Source organism: Cebus imitator, unplaced genomic scaffold (assembly GCF_001604975.1).
Source record: "Cebus imitator isolate Cc_AM_T3 unplaced genomic scaffold, Cebus_imitator-1.0 Scaffold12, whole genome shotgun sequence".
NCBI lineage: Eukaryota > Metazoa > Chordata > Mammalia > Primates > Cebidae > Cebus > Cebus imitator.
This window is the reverse complement of record NW_016107327.1, coordinates 4,888,349-4,903,632: the sequence shown is the minus strand read 5'-3', so window position 1 is coordinate 4,903,632 and position 15,284 is coordinate 4,888,349. Positions and strand designations below refer to the sequence as shown.

Here is a 15,284-nt window from a genome sequence, read left to right as displayed (position 1 = left end):
TTGGAAGCACCGTAACGTGAGGGTTAACAGCTTGAACTTGGATGTGGCAGACACCTGGACTTGAATCCAGACGTTCTCCCTTAATAGCTCTTGGTGCTGGGCAAGTTAATCTCTGTCTCTGGTTTTTACTCTCACTCTTGTTCTCTCTGGGCTTTTTCACGCATCCTCAGGTCCCAGAGCCTTTTCCTCCTCCCCCTTCACCTACTTACCTCCCATACAACCTTCAGATAGCATTTCAAATGCCCCTTCAAAATGATCATGAAAATGATATCATGACACATTGTGCCTTTTTTTCAAGCATCTCTATTGTAGTTCTGTTTAATCTGTGATTAATTTATGAATGCCTCCAGCACTACCCTGTTTTGTTTGGGTTTGGATTATAACCCTGAAAGCCATAATCCCGAATGTTGAAATTCTGAAAGACCAAACTCCCAAAAGTCTAAAATCCCTAATGTCTAAAATCCTGAAAATCACAGTCACAGGAAATGTGAATTTCAATGGAATCCTCAAACCATAATGACAGATTTGGAATTAGGTGTACTAAAAGCTACTAAAGGTGAATTTCTAGTTGTTTACAGTGAAGCTTGTCTTTCCCATTCAGCTCAATGCATTTGGTGGAAAATTCAAATGAATGGATTGGTTACAAGATATGGCAAGGACAAAAACTTTAGTTTAAAAATTTGTCATTTTTGAGCATTGGCATTTCTTCCTCCTGATGACATTGCAGGAACTTTTAATAAATTAAAACCACATTTGGCTGAAGACGCTGGAGAAGTTACTGACTGGTTAGAAAATAATTATATGCACAGTAAGATAAGAACACACTTAGGGAACGGTGTTGCTGTTGGATCACAGTATTGTTTCCGACATATTGGTCTGTATATGAGTGCATGTAAAACGGATTTCTGCACGCTCAAAACAACATAGAAGCAGAGCACAGAAGATGGGAAAACTTAATAGGAAGGCTGATATCAATGTATATCAAGTTACAGAAGAATTCCAGAAAGGGGAGAGCCATGTCGAAAATGAATGTGAATGTATTCACTGAAGAGAATCATGCCCTAAAAGAAGAAAAAAACAAAAAACGAAAAAACCAGATGTGGATGCAAGACTTCAAAATAAAGTTAATGATTGTGAAAGTCAACCAGCTTTTGTGGACTAGCTCTGTGCAACTGCCCATAATTTGTCACTGTGATACACTTTAAAAAACATGTATTATTTTTTAGCTTTTATCTTTTTTTCAAATTGTTTTCTACTATTTTAAGTTGTCAGCATTATTTTTTACAATTTACTGTGCTATGTATTTCATCTTTGCATCATTTCAATACTGGAGCTATAAACTGAAGACTTTCAGAGAGTTCTCATTCATTTTATGCATTTCTTTTTGCAAATTTAACTCCACAAGGTTCATTGTTACAGCACTGGCTTTGTGTGTCAGTATTGTGCATGGACATAAAAACATTGAAACTTCTTCAGTAAATGAAGAGATGTCCTTTTTGTCCATCTACATTTGTGAAAGATAAGATTTCTTGAGCTCTTGGCTCTTTGGGTGATGTGTGGTGGTGATGTGGTGGCAACCCATCACAGGTTTTGATTGATTTCTTCAGAAGACTTAGGTTGTCTGTCATAGTATTTCAGCTGACTGTAGTTATAAAGTTGAGTGCACACAATTATCATAGTGGTATGCGTGTGTACTGGTATAAATAGTTTTTACTTTATGGTAGATATAATGTAGGCTACTACATTTCTTCTTTTGACTTGTTATCAGAAATTTTAGAGCTAAATTTAGTGCTGAAGTGCAGCAAATATTTCATCTCTGACTTTGTATATACAATCATCCTTCTCTTGATATTCTTTGTTATTTCTTATCTTTGTCCTGTGTACTCAGATATCCATTCTAAAACTTGAATATTCACTTATCTATTTCTTTATGAATATGGTTTGTCTGCTTATAACTATTATACCCATGTTAATGTCATTAGTATACCTGAGTGTTTATGCTTGCAAAAATATTATGTTATTATTGCCTCTTTTATTATGCAGAGTGGCCTATGAAGTATTCTTTCATGTTTTTATGTTTCTCAAATAAAATTGCTTTTAAAAATGTAAGTAAATATAGTTAAAATAATTTTAAAAATTATTTTTCCATAATAATATTTTCAGGATTTCAACATTTGGAACAATGGTGTTCATAATTGTGTCTTTTGAGATCATTATTAGCTACTGTTTTTTCACCACTGTGGCCCAGTTTAGCATAGTATTTGTCACATAGAAGGTATGCAGTCAATATTTTTGAGAGAATAGGTAAATAGATACCTCCTTTGTAAGCTTGATTGAGGGCTGCATTGTATAATGCATCTAAGCTATTTGGCACAGTGCGTGCTATATAGTAAGCATTCAATAAATGTTGAGTTTAATAATGATTCCTTTAGGTTTGCTATTGTCTACTCCTATAGTGGACTGAGTAATGAACAATTTGTGTGTTGTTAGCTAAGTTCCAATAGTTCTATTAGCTAAGTTTTAATAGTGAAAATGCTTTAAGTTCAATATTATGCCCTTGGCTCTTTTTGAGTGTTGATTTAAGAAATGGAGACCTTCTAGGTCATCTGTGGAGCCGCTGATGAGGATTTTATGCACAGTGTGGCAATTCAGAGCAGGGGTTTGAAAGTAGATTGCCTGGGACCAGGTTATTGCTGCTTCGTTTGAGCTGTAACCATGAGTGAATTATTTCTCTGTGCCTTTGTTTTCTAACCTGTAAAGCAGGGGTAGTAATCTACCTTTAAGTACTATTATGAGGATTAAATTATTAATACATATGGAGAGTTTAGGAGAGTGCTTGGCACATAGTAGATATTCAATATATGTTAGCTATTATTTTATAAGGACTCATAAGACAAAGTATTCCTGGAATTTGGTACAAAAACTAAAATAGTAACTCTTGAAGAGCTGGTATAAATATTTTTTACTTTATGGTAGATTTAATATAGGCTACTGCATTTCTTCTTTTGGCTTACCAGAAATTTTAGAGCTAAATTTAGTGCCGAAGTGCAGCAAATATTTAATCTCTGACTTTGTATATACAATCATCCTTCTGTCGATATTCTTTGTTATTTCTTATCTTTGTCCTGTGTACTCAGGTATCTATTCTAAAACTTGAAATCTACCTCAAATCCTTTTAGGAAGTGGGCAGGGGCACATATAATAAATGTATGAATTCCATAATAATAGGGTTGAAAGAACACACATTTTAGGTGATATTTACTTCAGGTAAACTTTGTGTGATCCAAAATTTTCCCTGTGATCCTGTGTAGACTGCTTCACTCCTTTTTGAATAATAAAAGCAAATTCAATATTCTTGTGGGAACCATTTATTATTAAAATTCTAATATAAATTATGTTCCAAATGCTAACTAGAGATTGCAAAATTTTGCTGGAAGTATTTGAAAAATTCAAATTATTTTCCACTATTCATATCATAGCATCATAACATTTTAGAATAGGATATAATTTGTTTACTTTTCATGTTTCACTTAGTGTGAACAGTAAGAGTCCTGGCCAAATTAATTTATGTTAATCAAGTTTCAATTTCTTTTTTTTCTTTTCATTTATATATTTTTATTCAGAAATGTTTATATCAGTACAAGGAAACAATTTTGGAGACACTAAATGTCATCAGTTATCATTAGTTTATTATGAAAGAGAGATATGGAGATTATTTACATGATGAAAGATTTTAGAACTTCACTGGAATGGGCAACTTCACGTTGATGCCATTTCGATAGTGACTTATTTTAGTCTACGTACTTTCCAAGAATGTCACCATCTCTAAATAGGAAATAATCCTTGTCATCTAGAACTACTTTGGTGCCTCCATATTCTGGGAGAAGAACTTTATCTCCAACTTTCACGCTAACTGGTTGAATTTCTCCATCCTTTCCTTTAGAACCTGATCCAACAGTGACTACTGTTGCTTGCAATACTTTTCCTTGAGATTTTTCTGGAAGCATAATGCCTCCTTTGGTTACAGTTTCAGCAGCACTTCTTTCAACCAATACTAGGTCAAAGAGTGGGAGAAACTTTCTAAATGCCTGTCGTGCCATGACTCCCTCCGCCTCAGACTCGTACTCTGCTCTGGCCAAGTTTCAATTTCTTTTTACAAATGAGACTTTCTAAATTGGATTTTTATAGAATAGTGATGTTGGGCAATCTCAGCAGTTGGGTATTTCATTTGACTCTCTACTCAGGGCAACACCTAAACTACTTGAAATAGAAGAATATTGATTCCGTGTTAAAATCTTTTGAAAAAGGTATTTTAAAGACCTTCATTAATAACTTGCCTCAAGACTTAGCATTTCTGTTCTTTCTGTTTAATTTACATCTGCAAATTGAAGCTAAAATTCATACCACTATTGAGCAGGGAGAGGAGAAGCAATTGACCATTTGTTGCATAACAGCCTATTGGGGAAAACCAGTAAAGACCAACCCATTTATTCATTCAGTCTTCAATCAGTAAATATTTATAGATTGCCATCTATGTGTTATGCATGTGCTGGATTGTAGAGACGTTCTTATTAATCTTTATCCTTAATGAGTTTTATAGACTAGCAGGTGGAGACAATAGCAATAAAATAAAAAAGAATTTTGAAAATGGACCCCTTCTGTCTTTGTTTTGATCAAGACATTGACATAATGGACATGAGAAATCAAAGTCAGTGTGAAACAAGTTTCCTGTGACATAGGATTTCTATTTGGACCCCTCATCCAGATGAAGGTTGTACAAGTCTGCAGAGCAGAAGGATGGGTTTGAGGAAGATTTTCTTGGAGGAAATGATACTTAGGAGCCTCTAATTTTCTATTCAAAGGGGTAGGGTGGGAAGAGATCACCACACTCTTTCCCTCAATCTTTTAATAGGTTCACTTGGAGAGCTTTCTGCGGGTTTTAGGAATTTAGGGAATCTTGCCCTGGGGTCTCACTCTTCCTTGGGAAATCCAGAAGGTGACAGAAAGGATGACAAGCTGCTTTGATGCTGCACAGGGATTAGCCTGGTGCCTAGAGTTCACCAGAAGACGTGTGTGAGTGTTTTTCATGGAAGAAAGGGCCGAGCTGGAACCATCTTAATTCCTGTGGACCAAAGGAAGAGGACTGATGGTAGGACTTAGAGATCAATGCATCCCCTTATCATCTTGAGAACTACAGGTAACGAGATTCCCTAAGGATGAGAATTCCAAAAAATTAAAAACAGAACACCAACCCATGAGGGAAAGAGTTCAGCTCTAATAATTTGCTAGACCCAGATAGCTCAAAGCCACCTAATCACTATTTTTATTTGTTAAATCTGGCAACTCTGTTTCCTTCCTTTCCTTCCTGTCCATAGCTGAATGAGCTGCTATCTAGTGTGAAAGAGGAGAGTAGGGAAAGAGCAGAAGCTGGTCACACCCCTCCCTGGCAGCAGGCAGCTGCCAACTGTAGGCCTTAGCAAGGGAGGGAGGAAAAATTCTTCACTTCGAAGAAATATTGAGGAGTTGCTTAATATTTTGGGCAGAACACATTCCAGTTAGTGAATCAAATTTTGTGAATTGATGTGATCATAGGACTGTTGTTTTCATGTAAGCAGAAAATGATGGGGATCCACCAACTTTCCTTATAGAGATAGAGGAGATTATCATCACAGAATACAAGTTTACAGGGATACAAATAGACAAATATAAATTTGCGTGTTGGTTTCATCCACACCCACATCCACATATTTTTGGGAGGAACACAAGGTTTTAACAGGGGGCACATTGGAGAGGCACTTTTCCTGGGTTCGGGCGTTTCTCAGAGGGAGTAACATTATTCCAAGAGCAGAAGAGATGAGAGGATTTCTGTGCAAGGTTGGCAAGTTAAACAGTTTCATGCCCTCTCAGGGTCTCCATAAAACAACTGTACAGTGATTTTTAAAAATGTCTTAAACCCTAAAGGATGGGAACAATGAAAAGGAGTCAATAACTGCAAAGTTCTGTAGCCTAGAAAGTAGGTGGGTGAGTGGCGAAGGACCAGAGAGAACTGAAGTCTAAGCTAAAGTTGAAAAAGGTGAAATCCAATGCACTTTCCTCCTCAGGATTGACAGCTCAGAAATAAGTAGCACATAGAACTTCCAAAAGTGGGGGTGCTTAGAAGGACTAAAATGAGGAGGATTGATGGAAAGTTTTGAAGTACTCAGATTTCCAGGTCACCTTGCCAGCTTCATAAAGCCAGGCAATAGATCTTCCCAACCCTGACAGAAGAAGGTGGATTTATTTTTTCCAGAGACACTGGGCTCAGTTGAAGATGGAGGTACCATAAAAAATTAGGAGATTAAGTGCACATACACAAAACTGGATGTTGAAAGCATCTCCTAGCTGCCTTCCCACATTCAGCTTCCAGATGTCTAGCAGCCTGGCCTTCACCTTCCATGCAGGGAGCAGAAGGTCTAGTTGAGGAACCTGACCACCCGTAAGCAAAGACCTGCAAATATTGACATAAAGGCTTCCCAACCTTGATGGCTGGGGGAACTGCCCAATCAGTTACCCTAAAGTTCACAGTTCATAAGTTTTACATATACTTATGCTTGGAGGATTTGGTCCCCCAGTTAAATGTGAGCAGGCAAGAATAACCAGATGTCTGAGTAAAGCATCTAATAGAGTGCAAGAAGCCCAGTATCTGAATAACAGAAGCTCTAGGAGAGAGAGAGAGAAAATGCAAAGTAGGATGTAAGGATCAATTCAAGTAAACATCTCAGAATTAAAGAATTTGAGTTCTATATTGACAGGCTCACTGACTGCCTGGCAAAATTAATGAATGAAAATAGGCCCAAGACATATCATTGTGAAATTTCAGTGCACTAAAGAAAAAAATGAGAGAGAGAGAGAGAGAAAGAGACAGAGATAGATAGATAGAGAGAGAGAGAGAGAGAGAGGATCCAGGATTAGAAAGATAAATGGCATCAGATTTCTCATCAGCTAGAAGCCAGAGGCCTACTCAATTTTGATACTCAGCAAAACTACAAATCAATTTTCAGGATAAACAAAGAAGGAGGAAAGTAGAGAATAAGAGAAACACTTGAGAGGGGTAACAGGAAGCCCCAAGATGATGGTGACGGGAGATTCCAGGATGACAGATAGTTACAGAAGCTCTACCAGTCCAGGTTGGAGCAGGAAGGCTGTCGGAGAGGTTTCTTTAGGAAGGTGAAGCTGACAGAATATTTGCTATGTCCAAACATTAAAAAAGAAAATGTTTTTCTCTTTTAATACTTGCTATGTCCGAACATTAAAAGAGAAAAGCATTTTCTTTTTTAATGTTTGGACATAGCAAAACATTCTGTCAGTTTGATGAAGGATTTGGAGGTTGAACTGATAGACACATAAAAAATTAGGAAAACGAAAATTAATATTATTATTAACTTCAGGGAAAAGAAAAACTCGTGCAAAAAAAGCAAAGAAACCAGGGTTAACTGCATGGCTCAGTGTATATGTATATATTTGTGTGTTGGAAACAAGGGAGAGAAACACAATAAATCTTCTTCTTTAATAGTGTCAAGTCAATAGATAAATGTCTAAAACCCAGAGCTAACAAAATCAGCAAGTGGCAGCACAAATCTATTATTTAGAAACATAGAGGTAATTACCAAAATATATAGTTAAGATAGGTGAAAGTGACTGCCTTTAGGGGAGGAGGGAAAAATGAGTAGAAACAGTAGGGCATTATTACCAGTAGGCCAAACTTTGCAGAACTGTTAAGATAAATTCTGTATAAAAGAACTACATTTTTTTTGAAAATGAAAGTTCAGGTGATGGCATTGTGGTGATTGGGTCAAAGTCCTTGGGGTGGGGGTGGGGGCAGGAGAGAGAGAAAAAGAGATAATGGCTCATATGAAGAATCAAAAGAAGTTCAATATGAGTGTGATGGGCAGAGGAGTGGTCGGGACGATGAAAAGGGCAGAAATGAGATACGAAGCTAGAGATTAGCAGGGTCTAGATCATGAATGGGCTTTAATTGTATCCTAAGGACAATGAAAATCCAAAGAACATTTTCACATTGAAGAACACTTTGACATTTAAGTAAGAGGAAGCTCAAACAAAACTAGCTTAAACAATAAAGGATCTCATTTTACTATGTTTTATTATATAACAAGATGTCTAGGCTGGTGACTCACACCTGTAATCCCAGCACTTTGGGAGGCTGAAGTGGGAGGATTGCTTGAGGCCAGGAGTTTGATATCAGCATGGGCAACACAGTGAGACCCCCCACCTCTAGAAAAATTAAAAATAAAACTGATCAGTCATGGTGATGCATGCCTGTGGTCCTAGCTACTCAGGAGGCTGAGGTAGCAAGATCACTTGAGCCAGGAGTTTGAGGTTACAGCGAGCTATGATTGCACTGCTGTACTCTAGACTGGGTGACAGAGTGAGCTCCTGTCTATTAAAAAATAAATAGTCCTGGTGCAGTGACTCACTCCTGTAATCCCAGAACTTTGGGAGGCTGAGGTGGGCAGATCACCTGCCCACAGCCTGCCAGCATCGCAGAACCCCTTCTCTACTAAAAATACAAAAATGTAACCAGGCATGGTGGTGCACACATGTAGTCCCAGCTACTCAGGGAGCTGAGGCAGGAGAATCACTTGAACATGGGAGGCGCAGGTTGCAGTGAGCTGAGATTGTACCACTGTACTTCAGACTGGGTGACAGAGTGAGTCTGTCTCAGGAAAAAAAAAAAAAAAAAAGCCTAGAAGTAGGGTGGTTAACTTCTCTGTGGCAGTGTAAAAGATCAGGATCATTTCTTTTTTCTACCCTCCTCTTCCCAGGCGCCGAGTATGCCCCTCAGAATAGCTGCAAAAGCCAGATGTTGCTTTTTTTTTTTTTTTTTTTTAAATACAACAGCATCCAAAGGGTAGAAACATCCATATGCTTCTATATCAATTATTTATTACTACACTGAAACCTACTACATCACAATCACAACTTAATGCCCAGAAACAACTACCATTTTATGCTCATTATTCTGGGACTCAGAAGAGTGGGCTGGGTTCAGCTGGGTGGTTCTTCTGTTCCTTCCTCTTAGACTCTCATTCACCTGCAGTCAGTCAATTGGTGGCTCAGCTGGGGTGGTGTTGGTTCTAAGATAACCTTACTTATAGATCTGGGGCCTCAGCTGCATGGTTGAGGCAACTGGCTTCCCTGCTTCATGTGGTCTCATCCCTCAGTTGGCTAGCCTTGGCTTCTTCACATGGCAATCTGAAAACAGTGTTCCAAGGCAATGAGAGCTCAAGCTACAAGAATTCATGGGGCCTAGTCTCAAAATCCCACAATACCCAGTTGGCTCCATTCTGTTCGTTGAAGCAAGTGGCCAGCTCAAATTCAAGGAATTAGGAATAGATTTTAACCACATGATGGGAAAACAGCAAAGTCGTATTTCAAAGGTACACACACATAGGAATGGTATACATTATTATGGCCATCTTTTCAAATAAACCTATCAGAGTCCCATTTTAAGTAAGAAATATTTTCTCAAATCATAGTCAATGAGTTACTCTCAAGCCCTTTTCTAAATCAGTCACTGGGAAGGACAATAAAGTTATTCCCATTGAGTAAGCCTAATAAGGATTGACTCCCTGGGACTGAGAACACATCTTTCTCTTAAGCAAAATGATTCTTGTTGCAAATAAGTATGTGTGTGGGATCTGGATAGAAAAATAAATAGTATCTCCCAGGTTTTACTAAAGGAAGGTTATTTCATTTTTAAGAGATAACCTTGATTGCAGTGTGAAGATGAATTGGTGTGAAGCAGAATTGAAGGCAGGTAGATCAGTTGCAGGGTTTCTGTTATGGTTTGGCTGTGTCCCCACTGAAATCTCATTTTGAATTGTAGTTCTCATAATCCCTACATTGCATGGGAAAGACCCAGTGGAAGGTAATTGAATCCTGGGGTGGTTACCCCCATGCTGCTGTTTTTGTGATGGTGAGTGAGTTCTCAGGGGATCTAATGGTTTTATAAGGGGCTTTTCCCTCATTCCTTGGCACTTCTCCTTCCTGCCATCATGTGAAGAAGGATGTGTTTGCTTCCCCTTCTGCCATGACTGTAAGCTTCCTGTGGCCTCCCTGGGCATGCAGAACTGTGAGTCAATTAAACCTCTTTCCTTTCTGAATTACCCAGTCTCAGGCAGTTCTTTATAGCAGCATGGAATGGACTAATACAGTTTCCGAATCTCAGCACTATTCACATATTAGGCCAGATAATTCTTTGTTGGGAGTGGTGGACTGCTCTTTGTACTGTAGAATGTCTGGAAGCATTGCTGCCATCTAGGTGCCAGAAACTCACTCTGAATTGAAACAACCAAAATTGTCTCCAGACATTTTGGAGTATTTCCTGGTGGGCAAGGGACCCTGTCTTGAGAACCACTGAGCTTGGAGGTTAATGGAGTTATCTATTGCAATGTCCTGAACCAAGTTAGAGAAAATAAGCATGGAGGCAAAAAGAATTTAAGAGGTGTTCGATTTGGTAAATTATAGAATTGAAGACTTCGTATACAATTTTTAATTTTAAGTTTGAAAAATCAGATCAGGCTACAATGGACCCAAGAATTCAGGCGGCAAAAATCTGTAGAGCCGAGTTTGCCCCTGTTTGTCCCAGCCTCACCATGGCCTTCTTGACTCCTTTCCATGGCCTGCCTACTTACCCCTGTAGGAATTTGAGCTTAAGACCCCTGCATTGGTTGAAGTTTTCTGGTCTTTGAAATAGATTTAAACATGAGAAGCATTACTATCTAAAAGGTCCCACATTATATCCTGTTTCCCTCTCTGGCCCATATACTTAAATTGGGCCTCTTAGGTCTCTTTTAATATCATTCATTTACATTCTCGTTCTAAAAGTATCACAGGTCCATTGTGGAAAACAGAAAATACAGCATGCATATTATCCCCAAATCCTATAGTCCTGTTGGATTTGTTGTAGCTTTCCATATACCTTGGAAGTGTGATGAGGACTCACATGCCACCACCAGGAAGGAGGCAATCCTCTCTGTCTCCACTGGGTAAACTATCCCATTTCTTAAGCCAGATCCCAGGATATTTCAGGATGAGAGCAGAGAGTTTTTCCATCAAACATCAATGGAAGAAAATTAAACAAGCTGTATTTTCCTCTTTGCTTTTGTGCATTTTAAGTCCATAATTCTGGGGGTTGCTAAGAATGTTTTTGAAACAGTCAAAAGTTCAGGCAATTAAGTGGTTTTTCACATTAAACAATTCAATAGTTAGACTTTATTACCCTTCATGTCTCATAGTGTTTCAAGAAAACATTTTCCATTCATGTTAACGTGTTATCTCAAATTATTTAAAAAAATGAACCGTAAGTATACTATTTGTAAGTATGTGACAAAGTTCTTTTAAAACTGCTTGAATAATAGAAAAAACATGACATGCCTCTTAGAAAGCACAATGGACCATAATAATGTGAGTTAGAACAGATAAGAATGGATGTAATGGTTAGAATTAAGTGACGTCTGACAATTACTTTCAATTTGAACGGAGGTGAAGAAAATCAGAGTTACAATAGTCTTGTGATTAAACTTTGATGAGATGAAAATGTCATTGTTTGATGAGAATTTTTTATTAGAGTTCAAAGAATATGAATGATTTAACCACAACGTACTAACACCACAGGGCTGAATAATCTATATATGAATTTCTCAAGTCTTCCTTACTGCAGGTCACTGGAGAAATCTCAGCTGCTCTCATTCCTCAGTTCTGTGACTGTTTCCATAATATCGGCTTTTGGAACAACAAGATAAAACTCAAGTCCTTTGTGATAAGTTTTGACATTGAAATCTTGGAGTGGCTTAATATGGTGAAACGTTCCCAGGAGCCAAGTGCTAAAATTTAAACTCATTTTTTTTTTTAAATAAGTAAATTTTAGACACTGGATTTCTTGAGAGAAATGGAGAAATCCTGCTTTTATTCTGCATTCATTGATAAAATCAAGATTCTGCATTTATTGATGAAATCAAGTCAGTCTTTTCATTTCATAAGAAGAATCTGTTTCCCTTTAAACTGACATTTTGACAATTAAAACTGAGATATGGGCTTACGTTTGTTGAAGACAATGTATAGCCCAGTTCTCTTTGGGGCACTGATTACAATATAGGATGACAAGTACATGCTGACTTAGTACAGGGATTTTTCTCTGTACAAGGGCAACTGCTGCCTTAGTGATTACTACTCTCAGTCAGGGGCAGAAGAGCTGGGACCCCCTTTCCACCTACTTTGCTGCTACTGAGGGATGAGTGCTGTCCTTCCCTCCCTCTTCTCTCTTCCTCTCTTCCCTTTCTGGGGGCCCCAAATTTAAAAATAGTTTTCCACAGTCATTGGTAGTACATTTCCACATTTTAATAGATTTCTTTTCTTCCGAGAGTCTGAAGTCAAAATGTTTGGGGACCTAGGCTACAATCCAGTAGTTTGAAAATAGGATGGTGATAGATATGTTCAGTCCTATTTTTATAAATGCAAATCGTTGTCCTCTTATTGAAAGAAAGAGAAAGTACTGGCAATAATCATTCTATCCAATCATTTCCCAAAACTGTTGGAAGTGTTAACAATGTTACAGTTTGGCCCATTCAAACACACACACACACAGAAACACACACACACACACACCCCACTTTAATTTTGATTTTTTTTTTAAAAGTCATCTTTCACCTCTCTAGGCTGATCAAGGATAAGTGAGTAAACACTAGCTCAGATTAATGCTAAACACCATCTTACTGATTTCCTTATAAAATAAGATAGATAAATATTTAATAAATTTAACTTTTTAAAAGTTGTGATAGATCTTCGAACAAAATAGGCACTCAAGCATATATGAATCAGGTGATTAATAGGTAAATAAGGATTAAAATACATATTGACAATTGAAATTGAGATGAGGGCTTAAGTCTCAAAGAAGGGCAGAGAGAAATGACCACATTAGGTAAATTAAAGACTAGCAAGGAAATCTGAGCTAAAAAGTAGAAGGTATATTGTATAAGAGGTTTCTGTTACCGTCCCCCCTCCCCTGTTCACTAAAGAAAGAGTTTAATTGGCCATTGAAAGTCCCTTCCAAAAATACTTTGTAAGTTTAGCTGATTTATCTCGGTGACATTTGTACTTTAGTGTTTAAATCTTCCTTCTGAGGTGGTCAAAATGATTATTAGCGATTAAGTCGGGAACTACTGAAGAGTTCCAATGCACTGCAATCTCTGTTGGCTATGAAAAAGTCAAAGGCTTGGAAAAAGCAGATAATGAAAGTTGGAACTAGTGGAACCCCAAAGCACCACAGGTAGGAGACACACAGGCCCTGACTAAGAGCAGAGATCTATAGAGAGATTGCCTGGGTTCAAATCCTACTTCTATGGCTTAGTAGCTGTGTGTCTTTGAACAAGTTACTTACTTTCCTTAGACTGCAGTTTTTTTCTTTTATTTCTTTCTCTTCTCTTGTCTCCCCCCTCCCCTCCCCTCCCCACTTCTTTCTTTTCTTCTCTTCTTTTCGAGACAGGGTCTCACTCTGTCGCCCAGCCTGGAGTGTACTGGTACCATCTCTGCTCTGCTCACTGCAGCCTCCGCCTCCTGGGTTCAAGTGATTCTTCCATCTCAGCCTCCTTAGTAGCTGGGATTACAGGTGTGCGCCACTATGCCCAGTTAATTTTTATGTTTTTTGTAGAGACAGGGACTCATCATGTTGGTCAGGCTGGTCTCCAACTTCTGACTTTAAGTAATCTGTTCACCTCAGCCTCCGAAAGTGCTGGGATTACAGGCGTGAGTCACCACGCCTGGCCTAGACTACAGCTTCTTTACCTTCAAAATGGGAATAGTAGCAGGACTTCCCTTATGAGGCTTCTATGAGGAATAAGTAAACTTGTGTAAATCTTGAGTAAGTGATCAAAAATAGAAAGCTATTGTTATTATTATTCATATTGAAATGTGGAAGATCTTTTCACTAACTTTGCAGTTATCCTCAACTGTCTTTTCTAGACTAAATGAAATGCGTTTTGAATAGTGGGCTTTATAATACTTTCCTAAGGATAAACCAAATACAAATTTCCTAAATTATCCAAAATATCCTAAATTAAACCCATTGTAGCAGTCAATGCTATTCTCTTTTAACATCATTCATTTACATGAATGATAATTTTCTAAGTTCTGTAATACTTAGTCTAGCCCTGTAGTACTTACTTTATTGCCCTTTGGTGGTATTGACATGAGGTGATCCCAGAGTATAGATACATTTTTATTTTTTTGCCACTTAAAGGAAACATGGCTAATGAGAAATTAGACTGATAGATGAATGGGAGAACCTTGTGTGACTTAGGGGAACTATGCAGGGATTGGGATTAATTGGGATCTGTGTTCTAGTTTTTACTTTATCTTTAAATGTATCTTTGTATCTTTGCATAGATGTAATTTACTTAATTTCCTTGACACTTGGTTTCCTCATCTTTGGAAATGGGAATGATAATAATGCATGCACCACAATGAGCTTCAAATATCGAGTCATGGAGAATAATATTTATAAATTCAAAATTCCCACATATGTGTTCACAACTGATAATTATTATAATCCATTCATTTCTCCTCTTCCCTTCATACCCATGGCTGATGCTTTCATAATTCTGTAACTCTTCTATGAAAAGTAGTCCTTGAAAGGATAGAAGGGATTTCTGTCATCCATTCATCCCTCATTTATCATCCATCTATCCATCTATTCATCATCCATCCGTCCATCCATCCATCCATCCTTCATCCATCCATCCAGGCAGCCATTAATCACCATCCATTCACCCAATCATCCATCCATCCATTCACCCATCTACCCATCCACCCATCCATCTATCTATCTTGCATTTATTGAGCACCAGCCATGTGGTATGCAAAAGGTTACAGACATCATCATCATTTATCAGAGATTTCTGAGCATGTGGAAATCGAAGAACTCAACTCAGCTTTTTAGAGTTCTTAATGTTGCCTTAAACCCAAAGATTGAAGAAGTAGAAAAACTGAAAAATAGAATTAATTTAGGTGACATCATTTTGGACATTTTCCAAATGGGATAATTATCCAAAAGCAAGCTGACATTTGTATCTGTGGCTTTCTATGCTTGTTAAAATACTTTTTTTTTTTTTTTTTTTTTTTTTTTTGCTGAAGTACTCATTGAGCTAAATTTCATCTAACATCTGGCCATTGTATAAATATAGCAATGAAAACATGTCTAGTTGCCTACACATTAGGTATAAATTTTA

At 37.7% G+C, this 15,284-nt stretch overlaps 1 protein-coding gene across 1 annotated transcript; it reads right to left on the bottom strand.

Moving 5' to 3' along the window:
* Positions 1-3,791: 3,791 nt before the first annotated feature.
* Positions 3,792-4,115, bottom strand: LOC108282031 (10 kDa heat shock protein, mitochondrial-like). Its single transcript, XM_037728263.1, has one exon. The coding sequence runs from the start codon at positions 4,098-4,100 to the stop codon at positions 3,792-3,794; it is 309 nt and encodes a 102-aa protein (XP_037584191.1). The 5' UTR covers positions 4,101-4,115.
* Positions 4,116-15,284: the final 11,169 nt, after the last annotated feature.

Bases quoted from the DNA above. Each gene is read 5' to 3' on its own strand.
- LOC108282031 (XM_037728263.1), bottom strand. From the start codon at position 4,100: ATGGCACGACAGGCATTTAGAAAGTTTCTCCCACTCTTTGACCTAGTA.